The 19,310-nt window shown below is 31.0% G+C and overlaps 1 protein-coding gene across 4 annotated transcripts; it reads right to left on the bottom strand.

Annotated features, from left to right (window-relative positions):
• Nucleotides 1-2,134: 2,134 nt before the first annotated feature.
• Nucleotides 2,135-15,766, bottom strand: up (Troponin T, skeletal muscle). 4 transcript variants are annotated; one of them, XM_085959198.1, is made up of 15 exons: nt 15,670-15,766; nt 13,343-13,384; nt 13,020-13,058; nt 12,508-12,510; nt 11,606-11,623; nt 10,845-10,862; nt 10,146-10,182; nt 9,252-9,377; nt 8,343-8,558; nt 7,412-7,630; nt 6,373-6,465; nt 6,202-6,282; nt 4,472-4,550; nt 3,418-3,651; nt 2,139-2,413 (listed from the first exon to the last, which is right to left on the bottom strand). In XM_085959198.1, the coding sequence occupies exons 2-14, from the start codon at nt 13,363-13,365 to the stop codon at nt 3,437-3,439; spliced, it is 1,167 nt and encodes a 388-aa protein (XP_085815324.1). In that variant the 5' UTR covers nt 13,366-13,384; nt 15,670-15,766; the 3' UTR covers nt 2,139-2,413; nt 3,418-3,436. The 4 variants fall into 4 exon arrangements, with proteins under 4 accessions (XP_085815323.1, XP_085815321.1, XP_085815322.1 ...); XM_085959197.1 differs by lacking the exons at nt 10,845-10,862; nt 12,508-12,510 and having other exon boundaries at nt 2,135-2,413; nt 11,583-11,623; nt 13,016-13,058; XM_085959195.1 differs by lacking the exons at nt 10,845-10,862; nt 12,508-12,510 and having other exon boundaries at nt 2,135-2,413; nt 13,016-13,058.
• Nucleotides 15,767-19,310: the final 3,544 nt, after the last annotated feature.

The raw sequence follows: 19,310 nt of genomic DNA, 5'->3' as shown, positions 1-19,310 counted from the left end.
TAAAATACTTAGACTAGTTATTGCTTGAGAAACAACACCGCGTAAGTCCCCATTTGGCGGTTTTGAATAACATTCGGTAGGTAAAAAAATCCTACACCGTGTTCCTTCTATGGAAAAATTCTTTTTGAATGAAAAAATGTTTTTTTTTTAACTAAACACAAAAAAAAATAAGTTAAAAGGTACCAATTTTCAATTTTTTGAGACGTTTTTTGTTTCCCCTGAAAATTTTAATTAATTGACTTCCGCGGTGTTGCTTCTTAAGCGACGATATCCAAGTCGGAGGTTGCCCGTGAAACAATCGTACACCAGCTTTTATGTGCATGTGCCATGACCGTATCATGATGTTATGCTTAAAGACTACGTTTCCATTCTGCCAATGCCTTTTGTGAACGCACTGAAGGTAGGACTAAGTCGTAAAGAACTTCAGCGAACGTTCTGAAGAGAGAAGCAAGTATTTTCCATGAAGACATTTGATAAAAAAATTTGTTCTTCGTGATTCGAATGACCTAATCAATAAGGAGACATTAAATGTAATTAAGGCGAAGTCAAAATGTTCAGATTTTAGTGACTCATTTCCAATGACTAATTATCTTTTATCACTCCAGTATTCTTATGGCCGAAGAAGAAGAAGAAGAAGATTCTTTAGGACAGAAGGGTTTTAAAATATTATTTATCAAACTTCCTACTAACAGCTATAAATTATCTGCATTACCATAAGGTTCAATAGTTTGGCCAGGAAACAAGAATGAGTGGGTGAGGTACCGATTGAAATAAGTTTAATACAACAAATGAAATTTAAACACAATCAACCATAGACAATAATCACATTAGCCCTACCTTCTTCCTGCACATGGGAAAAAATTCTAATATAACGCTGATGTAACCATTTGCAGCTGAGTGTACTGGTCAGTGGCTGCCACAGATCACAGCTGCAGTCAAAGTGTTGCCACTTGCATCACAACAATGTGTATTTTAGATGTGATAGATGCGATCGTAGGAAAGAGGCATGGTAGGTATATGTACAGGGATCGATCGCACCAACAAGCTTTACGTTCAATAACTGCCACAGCATTTTGCACATATTCAACATAGTGAACGCAGTGTGTATAATCTAAATCAGTGTTTCCCAACCACCGGTCCGCAGATATTTTCTACTAGTTCATAAATTAATATCCTAATTTTCAAATACCTGTTTATATAGAAGACTTTTTCGCCTCTCAGTAATAAAAATTAAATAGAGCAACTGAAAATCGAAACAACACTGAAGCCACGGTTATCGACTATTCTAGCAAAGGTGTAGCAGCATATTTTGCACATTTTTTTTATAAATTAGTAATTTATTTCTCAAAATTTCAGAAGATTATTAACAATTTAATTACTGATCGGTTTTTGATTATATCAATGTGCAATACTATTTTCATGTTCTATGATTTTTAAAAGTATTAAAATTGAAATACTTAATAGCTTTTTATAAATTAATTTTATTATTTAATAGATTTTTACTGGTCCGTGGGTATAGAAAAGGGTGGGAAACACTGATCTAAATGATCTAATGCCATTGTAAAAATATAGTATTTATTGTGTCTAGGGAACTAAAATAGTATGGGGCTTAAATCTAACTACGAAAATTAATGACAGTAAATATTGTATGCTGATAAAAATTTATTGACATTTATTCAAATCTCATTACAGACTAGAATTTACTCGTCTAATATATTTATATTTTCACAAAAAAAATAAAACAATACTTAACATAATTAAATAATAATAATAATATACACTGACTGATATCTGCTTTCGAAGAAGCTTGGCTGTTTTCCTGATGAATGAGTATTTTCAAATATTTTTTGCATTAAAAAAGTAAAAAAAAACATGAATTTTTAAATAATAAATATGACTCAAGATTACTTAACAGTAGAAAATAATATTAAAATTATTAATAAAAAGTTTTTTTATAGAGATACATTAAAAATAATTCTAGTTAAGTCATTTTTTTTATTAATATAACAGTAACTTACTTTGTAAATTACGGCTATGTAAATAAAGTATTTGATTCGAGTAGAATGAGGAAAAGTTTATTTTGTAAACTTAATGTTGATCCCTATTTATATTCAAATAAAATTAAGAGACAATATTTTTGATGAAGATGTTTATTTGCCTTGTCAGCTGCGTTACAGGGTTGCGTAACACAGCCGTAGGTTTACAGTAAATATATATATATATATTATGTGAATCAAAATTATATGTTTTATGAATAAATTATATAACGTATTAATAAATAAATGTGATGGATTATTTTGAACAGTTTGTAGACATATTGTTTTGTCACTGGGTAGGTACAAAATAAGATGAAAACTGGATAATTCATCCACCTGGCTGGATATGCAGTGATGAGTTGATTGGTTTCCGGACTCTGAAACAAAAACAAAAAATAAAATTAATATTTTATGTAACCACCACTAGATATCACTTAAAGTCAAGTGTTATTAAAAGCATCCACCGCCGTTTACCATTTTCAGTCTCAAATTCGATTTAAATGTATTAAAAAAGCTTTTAACTCACATCCACTCAACAGGGACGCAGGCGAAAAAATCTTATCTCGGTGAAACCTACTCGATTTTTTTATTTTCTTTTAATTGGCCCAACAATCCTATGTGGATCTGGGCCGTCTCACGAAGAGATATGTTAACATATGTACGAGAAATGGTTGTCAGTCACTTGCTCAACCTATTAGACCCATACTCTGGGTCCAAATACAACATGTGAATTTTTGCCAGACCCGGGATTCGAACCCGGGACCCACGATATTATAAGCCCGACGTGTAGCTGCTCGGCCATATTGGGCGTTACTCTAATTTATTATATGCTGTAATATTCGCATTCCTTCTTTTATTTGCTGCCCTTTAGGATTGGCCAGTTTTAAGTAGCGCATGATTTACCTACCCTCACGTGACATCCCTGATTATATAAATATGAGGCCGTATCGAATACTTCTTTAAATTCTCAAGGGTAGCATGAACTATACTACTAAGGAATCTAAACCGTTTTTCGATTTAAGTAAATTACGTTATTAACCCATCCACGAACGATGTATTAAAGCTCATCAATTGTATTGTTCATTGTCAGTTGAATGTACGAAATAACACATTTTTTTGACTGAATTTGAAATTTAAATGGTATAAGAGATCAATTTTTAGTAGGTAGTTTATTGCTTTAACAAGCTAATGTTCTTCATCTTTTTTTCACTGTGAAAACACGGCATTCCTAAAATAATGTCTTATGACCTTTATTATAGTGCTTATATACATCTTTTCAAACTTTTTAACTAGAATGGTCACAATTTAGATACCTAAATAAAATAATCTGGCATAAAAACTAATCTTGTTTTAAGTAAAATATAATTAAGACTCGACCCACCTTCACGTTAGTTATTAATTTATTCCTCCTCTTCTTCCTCCTCCTCTTCCTCCTCTTCTTCTTCCTCTTCCTCCTCCTCCTCAACGACCTCCTCTTCCTCTTCGGGCTCAGGCTCGTAGACGGGTTCCTCCTCATCGATGGCACCGTCCGCCTTCACGTCCTCCTCACCCTCGGGGGATTCGGGGGCTCCACCCTTCTTGCCCGGTCGCTCGCCGAACCACTTGGGCAGCTTGGCTGTTAGCATCGCAAGACAAGGTTAATCTCACAATATACACACATATTGCGATTGACGAACATACATGAATTTAATTCAATCGTGCAATATACAGGATGCAAAAAGCGAAGCTAAAAGCCATATTTTATAAGAGTCATTACTTTTATAATTATATAAAATATGTATTTTATCCGTAATAAAAATTGTTTGCTTTACTTTAGAGTTTGAGAAGGTATGCTACAAACCAGATAAATTACAAAAAAAAAAAAAAAAACACTAAAATGCACTGAAATTTACAATTTATTTGCACCTACTTCAAAAACTTTATTATGATTCTATCATGTCACTTGACATTAAAAATGTACCTAATCACAAATTTTTACATGTATTTTTTAATTCATTTTGTGACACGCGTTTTATCGTCTTCAAATTAAAATAATATACTTATTTAGTTATCAAATTTAAGAAATTAAAATGTCGTGAAGAAGACTTCACAACCAAGAATACAGACATAAATCAAAATGTAGAAAATATAGGTGATAAACAACTTTTAATTAAGTTAGGTGTACTTCTTGTAGATACAAGAGATACTGGACAATAAAGTTATAACATAAGTTATTATACACCTGTGTTTTAATATATTAAATATAAAATATTTCGATAATATAGTTTGGGTAAAATATTGAAATATGAACAGGCATGATATTATTTTATGTATAAAAAAACAACGACATTAAAACACCGACCACATGGGGGAAAATAAATAGTGTGACATTGATTTCTGCATCAGTTTGTACAAATAATATTATATTGACGCGACGGAATGGAAAAACAACTTACTCTTTTGACGTCCACCGAATTGCTGGCTCTTATCCTGCCAGAGGCGCTCGCTAGATTCTTTGGTGGTAGTTTCTAGACCCTATGAAGAATGTTAATTACATGTAAAGTAGATGTATATCACACACATGGCATTCGGGAATTTAAACCGGGATCATTTCCTGACGTGTTTTTAGACAGTCTTATATGTCTGTAAGGTTAAAATGAAGGAGGAGATGCATCGTCGTCTTTCCACCATAATGAAATCATGTGAATATATTATTATATAAGTGCATGTCCATATAGGGTTCTCAGAAGTCCCGGAAAACCGGTTTTGTACCGGTATTAGGAGTTTCCGTCATTCAATCAATATTTAATATTACGCTCTGATTCGTTTGAAATTACAATTAGGTATCTACTCTGTGATCTATGTCGTTAAATTAATATTTTTCATACATCCGTTTTCTGCCGACACTATATTTTAATAATAAAAGAATAACATTGCTTTCAGAAACAATAAATTTAATTTTGTGATGCCAAGTAATAGGGAGATTCGTTAAAACAACATTAAATAATTGATATAAATATTATGAAGCTATCATTTACTGGTCCCATTTTTTCTTGAGACGACATATTATAAGCATTTTACAAAGTTTTGAAAATCGCGATTTTGTTTTAAAATATTCACGTCAATTTCTGATTACTATGGCATCTTCAAAATATCTAATGCATGCTTAATTTGATTATACATGCCATTTTAATGCTTGATTATGCATATAAAGTATTTTACGTAAGTAAGGAATAATAATTAAATGTTTATATTATTTTGTTTCACTTTCCCGGATTTCCCGACAAAAATCTGAGAACCCTGCAATAAAATACAATTAAATATGTACTGTTAAGGGATACATAGTGTCATACATCCAGAAATGCACACTATATTGTTGACATCACAATAATATAAATAAACACATAAGTATTCAAATATGGGTATGTTTGAGATATGGTACGTTTTGTAAAAACACAATAGTGGGTATACAAATTACATATCCGGGGAACATTAACTAAAACATTGTCAGTCACGTGCTCTCCCTTTCGTTGGCGATAGCTTACTTTTGTTGCGTTTCATGAATTGATCCATTCGGTCAGTCCAAATTTTGTCAGTGGATTCCGCATATGTAGTATCGTAACCCTGTACCAGACAGATTAAACGTATTTTTTATCGAAACACCGATCCTGTTTAACTATTTCCTTCCACGATGATGAATGAATAATGGACTACCTACTGCTAATTAAAATTCAAAAAATACCTTAGACATTTAAACAATACAAATGATCACACAATACTGATACAAAATTAAATAAAAAGAGACAAGAGGAATATCCGGTAATCACAGCATAGTGAATTTTATTTAAAAATAGGAATGAAGATTTCAAAATATACTAAATTGTAAATTAATTTCTCTAATGTAGGTATATTATTTTACATTGATGACTGAATAAAATAAAATTAATGTTGATTTCAAATTCCTGTAAGTATCTTGAATGACATTATTTTAACTTTTTGGCTCCAAATTCCCTAACGTAAGTTAAATGAATTAGAAAGTAAAATGCATTTTCCTATATAGCAGTAGGCAATCATTTAATACTGAAATGACTATATAAATGGTGTATTAATAAAATGTTACTCTTAACCTGTGGATCAATCTATTGATATCGTAAACATGGACTGATTCAAGAAAATAAAAACTTACTCCCTCAAAGAGCTTTTTCTTGTCGTCATATGATCTGGTATCCACACGCCTTTCATATTTGGAGGCGACTTGAATTTTAGGCTGAAAAAAAAAACAAACGCTATTACTATTTACTCATCTATAACAACTCCGTATGTATTAAATATTTTAACTCGGGTTGGTTATACTTACGGGGTGCTTGCCGGTGAGGGCTTCAGGGTCAAGACCCTTTTTGAGGGCCTTGTGCCTGAGCTGTTGCTTTTGTCTCTCCTTCAACTCTTTCAACTGCAAAGAAAATCAAAATATCCATATTTTATTATCTATTATTTAACATAACAATATTTTGAAACAAGAAACTTAGGCGTTCATACAACATAAGAGAGAATTTAATTATTAAAGGTATTAATTTCATTATCTAAGTTATTTTCTTACACTTTAATAACTATCAAATCGATCTCCAATCGGAACTAGTGTGCAATATTAGTAACATCTATCAGTCGTAATAATAAATAGTATATTATATGTTTTCCAATAATAGGAATTGGATTAAGGATCATTATTTAAGGTCATCACTCACGATTAATGACTACGTATTTAAGAAAGTCGATCAATTACTATAATATCTGCGAACACAACTAAAAACGACATCAGTCAAGAAGTTAGTGGATTTTTTTTATACTGACAAATAAATTCTAATATACCTACATAATTTGGAAACAACACTTTTTTCTAGTTGTTATATATTTCTCAAAAATGTTTTTAAATTATGTATGTTCAATAAAAGAATGCTACATTCTTAAATATTTTGAATTTATTCGTTGAATATAAAAAAATCTTTATTAAATTCTAATATGATTTAGAATTTTTACATAGATATATCGAACCAAGAGGCATTTGAAAGTAAACTAATACAATGCTCTACAAAACACTCATCAGCTCCATATTGACCATATTGATCGGAGTACTGGGCCTTTGAAAGAAAAAAAACTGTTTGTCTTTGAAAGAAAAATATTGAACGCTTCCATAATCTATAAACGGTACAGACAGTGATCTCTCTGCCTTGTAGGTATGTCCACACAGTGTATGAAAGTGAAACGACTCTTTTGTTGGTCCCAGAATAAAAATGTACGGAAACGAAGCGGAGGGTACCAATTTTATAGAACTTTGAAACTATTGCTATCCATTATTGTTTACGATTTTAATAATATAGTGATCATTTTCGGATACTTACGTCGTAGTCTTGCCTCTTCTGACGTTCCTCAAGATCGTACTTCTCAGTTTCGAGCTTGACAATGCAATCCCACAGTTCTGTGGCCTTCTGGCGAAGTTTGTCAACGTTCAAGTGCTCGATGTCCAGAGGCTTGATGCGGAAGGAAAGGGAAATTTTCTTTTCCTCTTCCAACTGCTCCTTGGTCTTGTTCCTCTCAATCTGGGCTGAAGAGAGATTGAACTGGAGAAAGAAAAATATAGAAGTTAGGTGGGTAAGCAAATTTACTATCCAATCTGTTGCAAAAAATCTACAAATAATAATTATGCTTTATTAATTTCAACACCATGAACGGTGCGTATTTCTAAAATATAAACAATACACAATAAAAATTACTTTGAGAAGTATGAAAAAGAAGACAAAATTATATATGAATAAAACAGGCATGGCTTATGTAGCAGTAACATATTTACCTTCTAAAATAAAATTATTAGCAATTATTTTAATCCACATAATTTAAAAAAAAAGACCAGAACGGGTCTCGCCCACTTAGAATGACATAGTCAACGCTATGTCACGCCTTAATGGGGGGAGGAATATAACATTATAATTTTGAGAAAGGGGTGATTGTAAAAAAAATATGACGTCAGAAAAATAACAAAATATAAAGTTATTTTTTTCGAGTTTATATAATTATTATTGTCGACCAATAATCTAAAAGTTAGATTATGAAATGTGACGGTAGGGTGAGGGTATAAAACCCCAAAATCGTATGACGATATTTATGGACGACACCTAAATTATGTGGATGACGTACAATAATTATTATTAAATTGATCTTTTGCTGTGTTTTAAACTGTATTACTATGCATTAGAAACTAATTTACATATTTCTATTATTTTTTTTAGTCTTGTGTGTCTAGGTATTGATGGATGCATTGATAAAGTTCATTACGTTGTTGTCCTTCTTTGTGATGGTGAAGTTGGGTCCGGTCTTGTTGCTGTCCTTCATGGCTTGGAGCATGGCTTGGCGTTTCTTCTCAGCATCCTCAAGACGTTGCCTCTTCTCTTCAATCTCACGCTGTTTCTTCTCTTCAATCTCACGGACACGCCTCTCTTCCTCTTCCTTCTTCCTCTGGGCCATGCGCTTTTCTTCCTCAGCGCGAGATACCTGGCAATAATTGAAAAATTACAATTCTGTTAATTAATTGTGCATTACGTACTAGGTACTTACATAAAGATAATATAAATATGTATGATTTACATTGTCAAACAAATTCAATTTGACTTAAAATACTAAACCTATAAAATGGTGACTATCAAGAAAAATTCGTGCCCAATATTACCAACTCATTTTATCTTCCGTTAATCTGGTGTGATAATTTATTTTCCCACAGAAAATAATAATCATTTACAACGTCGATTCCGTTCTATCAACGAACGTTAGAATAGTTTAAAATCTATAAAAAATATCTCTTTCAGGCTATTTTATTCAAAAAAATATTTAATTTATTAAACTGTCACTTATGTCTCTGACGGTGTAGTCGCAGTATCCGCCTCTAATGCCGTGGATTGCAAGTTAGAAACCCTGCGACTGGCAAATCTCACAAATTCATTTTTTTTTTTTAATAAAGAGCAAGGAACTATAGCTTAGGAAAATGGCTTATAATTATTCCTAATACAAAATAAAGATACGTTCCGTAAAGATCCATCTGCTCCGCTTAAGAACGGATCATTTTATTGATATTAAGACTCTTAACATAGTATAATGTAGGAATATTATCCTTAATAGTGCCTACCTACAGATATTTAATATATTATCTGTGGTGGAGGACAATTCTAAGAAAAATGGTGTTGAGGTTACCTTGCGCTTGGCCTGTTTTTCTTTCAAGCGCTTGAGGTCATCCTCTTCCTTTGATCGTTGTTTGCGCCATTCATTGATGTACTCTTTCAGCTGTTCATCAAGATCAGACCTCTTCTGGTCTTGACGCTAAAAAGAAAAGAAAACAATAACATTAAACACTGCGAAAAGCCATTATCCAAAATTATCGGTTTTCACGCCTTGTGTGATAAAATTTTGACAACTTCTATATTATATTCATGAGTGAATAAAACATATTACAACGAGTTCAATTTTAGTAATTTTTTATTTACAATAATAATTATATATAATATATACTACTATTTTATAATACGGATAGTACAGCATCTACATACTTATGAGAGCTTTATATGTACAAATATTTAGAAGCTAAATAATAATATAGTAGGTAAGAAATATTTGAAAGCTATTTTCATGATATAATGAATGGATTGAAATCCACGTAAACTGGCGAACAGCCAAAAATCATGAGAAGTAGCAGAGAAAATGAGAAAAATCAAGAGAATTTATTATTTATTTTGATGTAAACATTCTTTTCAGAACACTAAAAATAGCCAGATGACTCTAATTTTGATTTTGATTAAAATATAAATGGGCTAGGAATAATAAATATGTATAATACGAATAATTAAATTGTTTACACGTAGACGTAGTACGATTAATCTGTAGACTATTCTGAATTTTGTTTGTTACATAGTAAACAAAAAAACCAATACAAATACCAGATATAGGGATTATTATACCATGACTGACAGAATTACTTAATAGAAAAAAATCAATTATGATTTATATGAATATATCTATATATGTAATTTTATTATTTTACTTGTGTAATATTCAATTAAATTGATAGAGTATTTAATAAATTATATGTACCTTGATGAATTCGGGATCCCCAGCTGGAGCATCTCCCCTAGAAACATTACAAGAAAAGATGAGAAAACGGTAGACATTAAATAGTATTTAAAAATGTTAGTTACTCGTGAGATTTTATTAGAATTAAAAATAAAAAAATCAGAGTAACCCAAATATTGTTATGCACAGAGAAAATGTTTTAAGAGTAAATAAAAATTAAATAAAAAAACTGTTTACACATATAAATAGCACGAATAAAAAACAATGTTGTAAAAGGGGTGACATGGTGAAATAAAATATTATATTATTATTACTCATGCAAACACATCTAGGGAAACGGAGTTATTAACTCACTTATGGAGACATCATGAATGAAATCATGTTTTGTCTAACTTGGGTTTTTGTTTGAAGAAATAATTATAATTGGGATTAAAAATTAAATTCGACAGATTTAATTTTCACATTGAAAACAGGTTACACAGTGCGAATTAAATATTGGTTTTTGGGCACAGAAAAATTGCATTTTTTATGAAATAACAATGATTTCATGCTATGTAAAGTCTATTCAGAAAAAAATGGGAAAAAAAACTTAAGTATTTTAATAAATTAATTGCAAATACATTAACTTTACGGATCTGGTTCACTTCAAACGTAGAAAACATTAATTAATGTATTAAAGTGAGTAAAATAAACGCAATATCACTTTTTGAGCAGACTTACGATATCGATGGTCTACTCCTATAAAAAAAAGAGAAAAGAAAAATGTTAACTGACTAATTTATTGGAAACGTGTAACGATATTATATTATAAAATGTATTTCATTTTTAAAAAAACTTATTTAAATAACATGTACTTCATAAGTAGAAAATCCAACGTTTTAAGTTTGGTTACCTTGTTAGAAAGATTCTTAGAAATAAACGGGTTTATATTGTAAAACTCATGTATATCTACGGTATGAATATTAAAGAGCATGTGACTACTAAAGATCCAAATATTTTATTATGAAAAATTGAAAATAATTCTCAGATGTTGGGTTATGAAATGTACGATGTTAATTTCATTGAAACAACTCCATGTCTCGTGTCAATGATGATTCAATCAATTCAGTCGGTTTCAATCATTTTTGTTTGATGAAATTTTGTGATTAAAATTTTTGTCCAAACTGTCTTTCGTCCGATGTAAAACAAAAAAAAAACATATATGTATTTAAAAATATCGCGTGAAAGCAAACAAGACCTGCGTGTGAATATATGTATAATATGAAGCATATTAGAGAAAGCAGTAAGTAATAAAATAATGTAATTAAGTAGTGCTCAGTGACGAATTTACAGTTTTTCAAAAAAAAAAAAAATGTTAAATTTTTGTCGTGTTAATGTAAATCGTTAAGTGAATTTCTCCACTGACCAGCTTTTTATTTATTGTATTAGAACAATTATTGTAGTTTTGCGAAACGACACGACATGTTTTGTTTTCGACTTACTCTTGTTTGGGGGCAGGCCTGCGTCAGAAGCCAGTCGAAAGGGGGCGAACGGAAAATGGCGGGAGAAAGGGAAAGAAAACATCTCATTAATAATCAACTTACTCAGGGTGCGAAATTGGCAAATATATTATTATGAATATCGAATGTACAATAGAAAGAATAAAATGTTGTATAAATCATTAAAAATATGCAGCAATTACACTTTGTATTTTCACCAACATAAACCTAATATTAAAAATATGTCTTCCTGCCATTTAAAATCGATATTTTTATCAAATTATCGTAGCGTTATTTAAATTATTGCTTACAAGTTTAATTTTCTTAATAATTCGAATATTTTTGAAACATAAAAGTAAATTTTATGAAAAAGAAATATAAATTATGTTAAAATTAATATTTTTGAAAAAATAAATAATAAAATAACACAGATTATTCATTAATTTATTAAAACTGTTAATTTTTGTTAAATTGTGAACAATAATTGTTTTAAATACCTATTTTAACAGATATTTTTATTTAAGTTATTTAATTAAAAAAAGAATATCAACATAATTATGTGTTTAGATACATTTTTGTAAGAAATACGTTTAGCGTACTTTTATTTTTATTAAAATGTGATTTAATATTATTTAGGTAAATTGATCTTTTGTATTAAGAATTATGTTAAAAGGGGACCGTATTATTTATTATTTGTTTTTTTATTGTGATCGTAGGTATGTATATTTTTTTGTTAAAATATTAGTCCAAAAATCTCTTTTTTTCTTGGTATTAATTTTAGTTAATTAGGCATAAAGCGGTTTTGTTATGTTATGCGTTTTCAATATTTCCAGTTCTTACGTCACATCAGTCTGTTAGAAGGCGTCTTTTAAAATTTTACCATATCTCGGAAAGTAGTCACTTACTTCCTGCAATAAAGAAAATACAAATTAATATAACAAAAAAAAATGTTAAATAATATTAGGTATATTGCACGTCGGTTTATCGGTAATTGAAATTATGAATCAAATAGATAGATTTGATTTCACAGAGAACGTATTTGTATTCTAATCAAAATATATTTTTTTTAAATTACCCATATACTATGACATCTCTACAATGAGATATCTTCTGAGTTGAATAATAAAAATAGTAACCTTATTGATAGTAATAAACATAGTCTTATTCTCTTATCTTATTTCATTATATGATTTATAATTAATGTAAAATTCCCCAAAAGGAATTGTTACACTTTTAACTATATAATATTTTCGATTTTTTTATTACTATCTATCATTTTATAAATTCAAGATCCATCTACAACTATGTGGATACATTGGCGTTACCATCAATTTTCATGGTGAATTTATTGTTAATCTCGTTTGATTAAAACTTCTTAAAATATATTCATAAAGCTAATAAATATGAAAATACTTACGTCTCAACGACTTCTTCGACCTCCTCCTCCTCGGAGCCACTGAGAATAAGAAACAATATATGAGGAAATGCGTTTAATCAGTACATAAATTACAAAAGGTCTAACATGCTCAGGGGTATACAAAAAATACATAAATTGCAGTTAGTTACTTATATAAACATGTGCAATATAATCTGGGAAATAATAATGACATGGGAACATGTATACAAATATTCCACGCAATATAGACAATGCAGGAAAACATTGATATATAATTAATTTACTTTACTTTACCTACAATTTACTCTTGTGTATTATTAAATAAAATTAAAGGTAATGCTTACGAGTATTCTTCTTCATCGGACATGGTGATGGCTGCTTATGTTCTGGAAAAGAGACGATAATTTAATTTGTGGTATCTTTTCACTAAAATTGTGAACTGAAATGTTTTCATTTGGTAAGTAAATCATGTTTAAAGTTAATGTAGTGTTTTGCGTCTAAATATGTTTAAAAAAAATAGTAAATGTGCATTACGATTGTACCTACTATTTTAATAAGTTAATTAATATGTACTTATAGTATGTGTAGTCATAGTCAAAGATATCTCATTACGGTTTTATGATAAACATTTAGTCTAAAAATTGACCCACTATTCCGTAAGTTGTAAACTTCTCTACAAAAATCTATTTATGGAATTTCTAGAAATCTTGATCCGTAGTCGAATCGAATCGTTGCATTATAATGCGTTTAAAATAAATACGTCTTGAAATAAAATTGAAATACTAATTATTTATGTGTTGCCAATTGCCAATAATTTCTCGATTGCTTATTTTTTGGCATTTGTTCAAAATAGTTTGGCTGTATTTTTGATTCCGGATATATTATTATCTTAGCTCAAAATGTATCAAACCGAAATTAAAACTGCGTTTTAAAATTATAGTTTTTTCTCCTTTATAAAATTATTATCTACGTAGATACATAATGTATGAATATTCTTTATGTAACGAGTTTACGGCAAATTCAATGTTTTATGTAAGTTTCTCCGAGTCATAATACTTTTCTTCAAAGATTAGTAAAAAATATGCAAAAAAAAGTTTCAGAATATTATGTCATTATTTTTTTAATAATCAACTAGAGATCGGTTCTATAAAATTATTACAATCAATTTAAGGACCTTGATTTTCTTGAACCATAATCGTATTTCTAGATAATAATAATATATAAAGATAATTTTTTGCTTCACAGTTTTCTGCAGATCGTATTTTTTTTTCAACTTTTTGAGTAGGTACTAAGTAGAAAGAGGAAGTGTATAGTTTTTCTAAGAAAATTATAAAAAATACATAGTTTGAGTAGGTGAATTAATGCTTTATCTTTATACAATCTTTATTATTTGGGTGTGGTTCTTCATTCAATGTATATTACTTCGTATATGTTGTTCTTTTAATTAGATCAAGATGTAAAAGTTATGTTGATATTTGTACTGTATTCAATGGGTACTGATGTTCGAAAAGGGGAAATGTAAAATAAACTATAATATATTTTTTTCCATAAGTGAAACTCAATATGTTATTTAATATGAGTATTCACTTGGCCAGTTTCTATACAAGGCGCTGGACTATTTATAGAAATATACGCTGATGTCGAATTCCCGCTGGGCTATTGCGACGCCCAGATTTGGACCGCGCGGCGTCGGTTTAAATTTAGACGTCGTCGAATTTCAGAACGACGTCTCTTCCGACGTTCCTTCGGTTATTTAATTCCCTCAAATTCGACATATTAATTAAGTGCTTTATGTGAATGAATAATTGTTAATACAAATTATTGTAGGGTAAATGACTGTGTGATGTGTTCATGTGGTCACTTTGGAAATCGACTTTATAATAATCCGTTTCTGTAAACTTCGTCAGTAACTTTGCTATATTGTGGTGTACACCTTATGTAATGGTGTGGATTTTCAACTACATCACACTAACAATACAAACACATCAACTTCTAATTCCATTAACCACATCAACTACTACAATAAGTAGTTGAAATTTATATTTATTATTTTTTCACACGTTTGCACATCATTTTTAAGCCCCATCCGCATTCAGAGTGATGCACTGTTATCAAAGTGGGAAAGTTATCACTGTGTAATGATAACACTATTATTTTTATCCGTGGTGGTGGTTTAAAGGGTTTTTTATTCCTTTGAATCACTATAGTATTGTATTATCTTTAACCGAATTAAGAAAATTGGTCTGTAAGTTATTTATCATCTTAAAAAGTAAATTTTCATCCTAGAATAATAAGCTATTTGCTATATGTTCGTTATATAAAAGGATTTATTTTAACCCGTTGAATGATTATCAATGTTTGTTAAATTTCATCTATCGCCGAAATTGAATTCAAAAGAGAAGGAGTTATCATTCTAGGATGAAAACTATTATATATCTTTGATGATATCGAGGGCATTTCTTAATCCATTGGTTCACTCTCATCTTTGTATAAACTTTTTGTTAATTCTCCACCAATCTCCGATTACAAACACTGTCACAGATCACAAACTTAAGCACAAATTAACTTTTCTGTGGTTTTGTGAGCATTATGATTTTTTTTTTGTTGTTGATTAATCTTTCACATACCGTCACAGTTATTAAACAATGATCATCACGGTTATTTAACTTACAAACAGGGAAGTATAAAGGGGGCGGTGATTCCGCTTCAGCACACTACAAACGGTGGAATGTGGAGTCCGCGGCGACCGGTGCGGCTCTGACGATACTGCATGCGAATCCGCGCCGGAACGTACCATTTGGGCGACTTCATCCACGCGCATGCGCCCTAGTTTTTTCTTTAGTTTTTTTTAAGAACGATTTAAATCTGTATCCAGGTCCGATTTCTAAATGGATTGTTTTCGTGAAATGTACCTTCTGGTCACACTTAGAGAGATAAACGTCCGAGGTTTCGAATACGACTTCATGTCCAGTGACGTGCCATACCATGGCTATACAACTCCACCCAAGACATTGAAAATTCGGAGACTGAAAGAACCAAAACAGTTTTACGACGAATTGTTATTACTATTGTCACCATCGATTTACAATATTAGCATCTTCATGATCATGCAGGCATCCAATTTCTCATTACACCATTCTCTGTCCCGATCCAGCGAGCTTTAGTGCAACCTGTTAGTAGTTATTCAGTAATAAATACTACATGACTATACTTTTATTTTGTGCAAAGTTGTCTACTTCTCGTCTTGTCTGCTCAATTGTTATTTGACCTATATTACATTGCTTAAGTTTGCCTCATTATCCGCTGGACTATTTTGTGGTCTTTTTTCGTAATGCCCAACATACACCTTTCCATGTCACGTTGCGCTGACCATAGTTTTGGATTGTTATTACATTAATGACCCCTTTTTCACATGCATACCTGAGCACTGTTTGCAATGCAATCGGGAACACAACATAAATGGGAACTGGTTTATCTACCCTACCGAGTGTGGAATAACAGCGTACGGATATTGAATATGAAACAATATGGGATTGGCTAACATACGTGCTAAAGAATATATTATTTAAAGTTAAGTATCTACGTATATATACATTAAAATTTGTCACGTAATAGAAACGCGCATTCAATATTTGAGGACAGTCGGCGCTCTTTGTAATAAATCAAACCCTGCATCAAAATCTTGGTCGATGGCGACTGGCTTTCACATTTATACCATATTAATATGTTATGTGGTAAACTTATTCGTATGGTGGTATAAATCACTAATATCACAAAAGTGAAGGTACGCCAAATCTGTAAGTTGTCCTTAAAATGTTTGTCCGGGATGGTATCTCCAGAGTGAAATGATTTTTTAAGCCTCATTGGGTACCAGATCTGGATCAAATGCACATTGACTTCCACCGCTTCAGAGACGGGTGGTCTACCAATTACTCTACCGTGGGGCTGTGTTTATTTTCAAAAATTATTTATTATAGACGAATAATAAACAGTGATTATTCTCACAACCTACCTTCTGAATGATGTTGAAAGTTTTATGAATAGCAATAATATGTTTTCCAATTTATTATGTCTCATTATATTAATACTAGATATCGACTTGGTACTCAAAAATTACTTGATGGAATTTGAATTTAAATTCTAATAGATTTAAGTTTTGCACTATTCCACGCGACCAAAATGCAAACAACGATCCAAATGGAATAGTACAAAACTTAAATCTTTAAATTTACTATGTCTTATTTCGATCCAAAACTATTGAACTTCGCAATGTTGTGTAGCGAATATTGTGACTTACAATGATATAATACAATATGTTAGTTAATTCTGTATTGCATCAATATTTATTACAATAATACATACTAAAATACACGTAATTTATTACATTATAGTATTTTTGTTGATAAACACCATTAAAAAATATTATTGTTGTAGCTACAAACGACCCACGGCCACAAGCACACCACTGTACAACATTATAATAATAAAATTATTCTATCTGCACGACTTGGATGCAGGTTGAGAAAAAAAATCTAAATATATACAAATTGTATTGGTAGATTGTTCATATATTTTAGCAGTGTGAAAGTGGTACAAACCTTAATACTATTACTTATGTGTATTGTGTCCATAAAATACCAAAATATTAAATTGAAGCAAAATTCATTGAAAGTAACTTTTGGTTTCCGATATCGTAGTGAGCTTTTAAGCTACGATGCTACGAGGCTCTACGGTCTACGGTAGTGACGTAGAGTCTCAAAGAGAGCTTGAAATTTCGTAATGATATAGGTACTTACCCATTGTAAAGAGGTTCTAGCGATTGAGCGAATACAAACTCACGATCAGGTTAAGTGAATTGACTTCAAATTAAAAAAACAATAATATGTAATTGTAAATTTTATCTAACCATTTTCAACATTAATTATTATAAATGAGGCATTCTTTTTAAATGATCCAGTATTAGGTACTATTCCAATAAAAAATGTATTTCTTTATAAAGTTTTTTACCATGTCCAATCGTAATAATATCAAAATATAGGCCTTCACAGAGTGGAGGTTTTTATTAACAGATTTTTATTTTTACGAGAATTGGATGTTAGCCCATTCTCTGACTCCAAACACAAATTGAAAAACAACATGTTTATTTGCCAGACCCAGGAATCGAACTTAGGATACTATAAGCTGACGCGTAATCCGTTCGGCCATCGTGGGGCCGTTATAATTTGGAACACCTCAAAAACATACTAATTAGAAAATATTTTTATATTAATATGTACCTATGCAACATTCGAAAATCTTATTTAGTAATTAAGATGTTTTTAGTGTTTGAAAGATGATAAGTCAGGCCAAAATATTAAAATTATTTTCGTTGCTACGAAAACATTATCACAAGTGTATACACTTAACGCATCTTTTTTATCTTCTTCTTTCGTGTCGAGTCCCTAGCTAGATCATGTGCAGACCAATTGGTGTCTCTGAATCCCTGTCGCCAGACGGTTTAATTATATCTAGTATCCCGTAGCTCCGCCATATACATAATGTAGATAATATTTGGCGGCTTTTCATGAAACCGGATGACTGGAAGAAAATGCAGGTTACGTATGACTATATTTAAGTATCCGTACCACATGGCCGAGCCGTGTCTAACATCGCTTCTTCACTTCCGATGTGACAATAATCTGTAAGGTACGCATTATTATGTCCTCATTACTTGTGCCATCGCAAACTCAGTATTTCCCGTAAGCACTAATATTCTCGATTTCAGTACATAAGTATCATGCAAGAGCTTTTCTGCCCAATTTTTGCGTGCAAAATCAATATCGAGAACTTGCTGTTAGCTTTCATTTTAAAAATAATACTTCTAAGCGTTTTATTTTTAAATGTATTTTTTTCTGAAACTATAAAGTAGAAAATAAATAATTATCAACCATCGAACTGAAATTTAGGGTCCCATTTCCGGTTGGGCCCTAATGCTTTGAACAATCTTGCGATGAGGTAGCTATTTCATACGTCACTGCATACACAGCCACTGGCCTGCGTATCTATAAACGTTTCTCATATTTACAAGATCTACTAGGTATCCAATAATTATATATTAAGAGATTGGACGGTATCCTTAGATTTTGTGCGAGTGCATATTATATTCACATTTATGACATCAATATTTTGGTATGTTGTAGATAGGTAGATACCATATTTCTTAACAATAAAACAAATTAAAGGTAACATACCATCGGAGACGCACCAAGCGGGGGTGTTGGGGGTGCGCTGCACCAGGGCGGTGGGATTCAGGGGTCGGCGAATTATCCGAAA

Source organism: Rhyacophila brunnea, unplaced genomic scaffold (genome assembly GCF_057557595.1).
Source record: "Rhyacophila brunnea isolate RB1 unplaced genomic scaffold, BYU_Rbru_1.0 scaffold_8, whole genome shotgun sequence".
NCBI classification, from domain to species: Eukaryota; Metazoa; Arthropoda; class Insecta; order Trichoptera; family Rhyacophilidae; genus Rhyacophila; species Rhyacophila brunnea.
Note: the sequence above shows the minus strand (reverse complement) of the source record. Positions and strands in the feature narration are given on the sequence as shown.

Bases quoted from the DNA above. Each gene is read 5' to 3' on its own strand.
- up (XM_085959198.1), bottom strand. From the start codon at position 13,365: ATGTCCGATGAAGAAGAATACTC. The intron at 6,283-6,372 runs GTAAGTATAACC...TTTTTTTTTCAG, and splicing joins CCCTCACCGGCAAGCACCCC to CCTAAAATTCAAGTCGCCTC. The intron at 4,551-6,201 runs GTAAGTTTTTAT...CATTCTTCATAG, and splicing joins AGAAAAAGCTCTTTGAGGGA to GGTCTAGAAACTACCACCAA.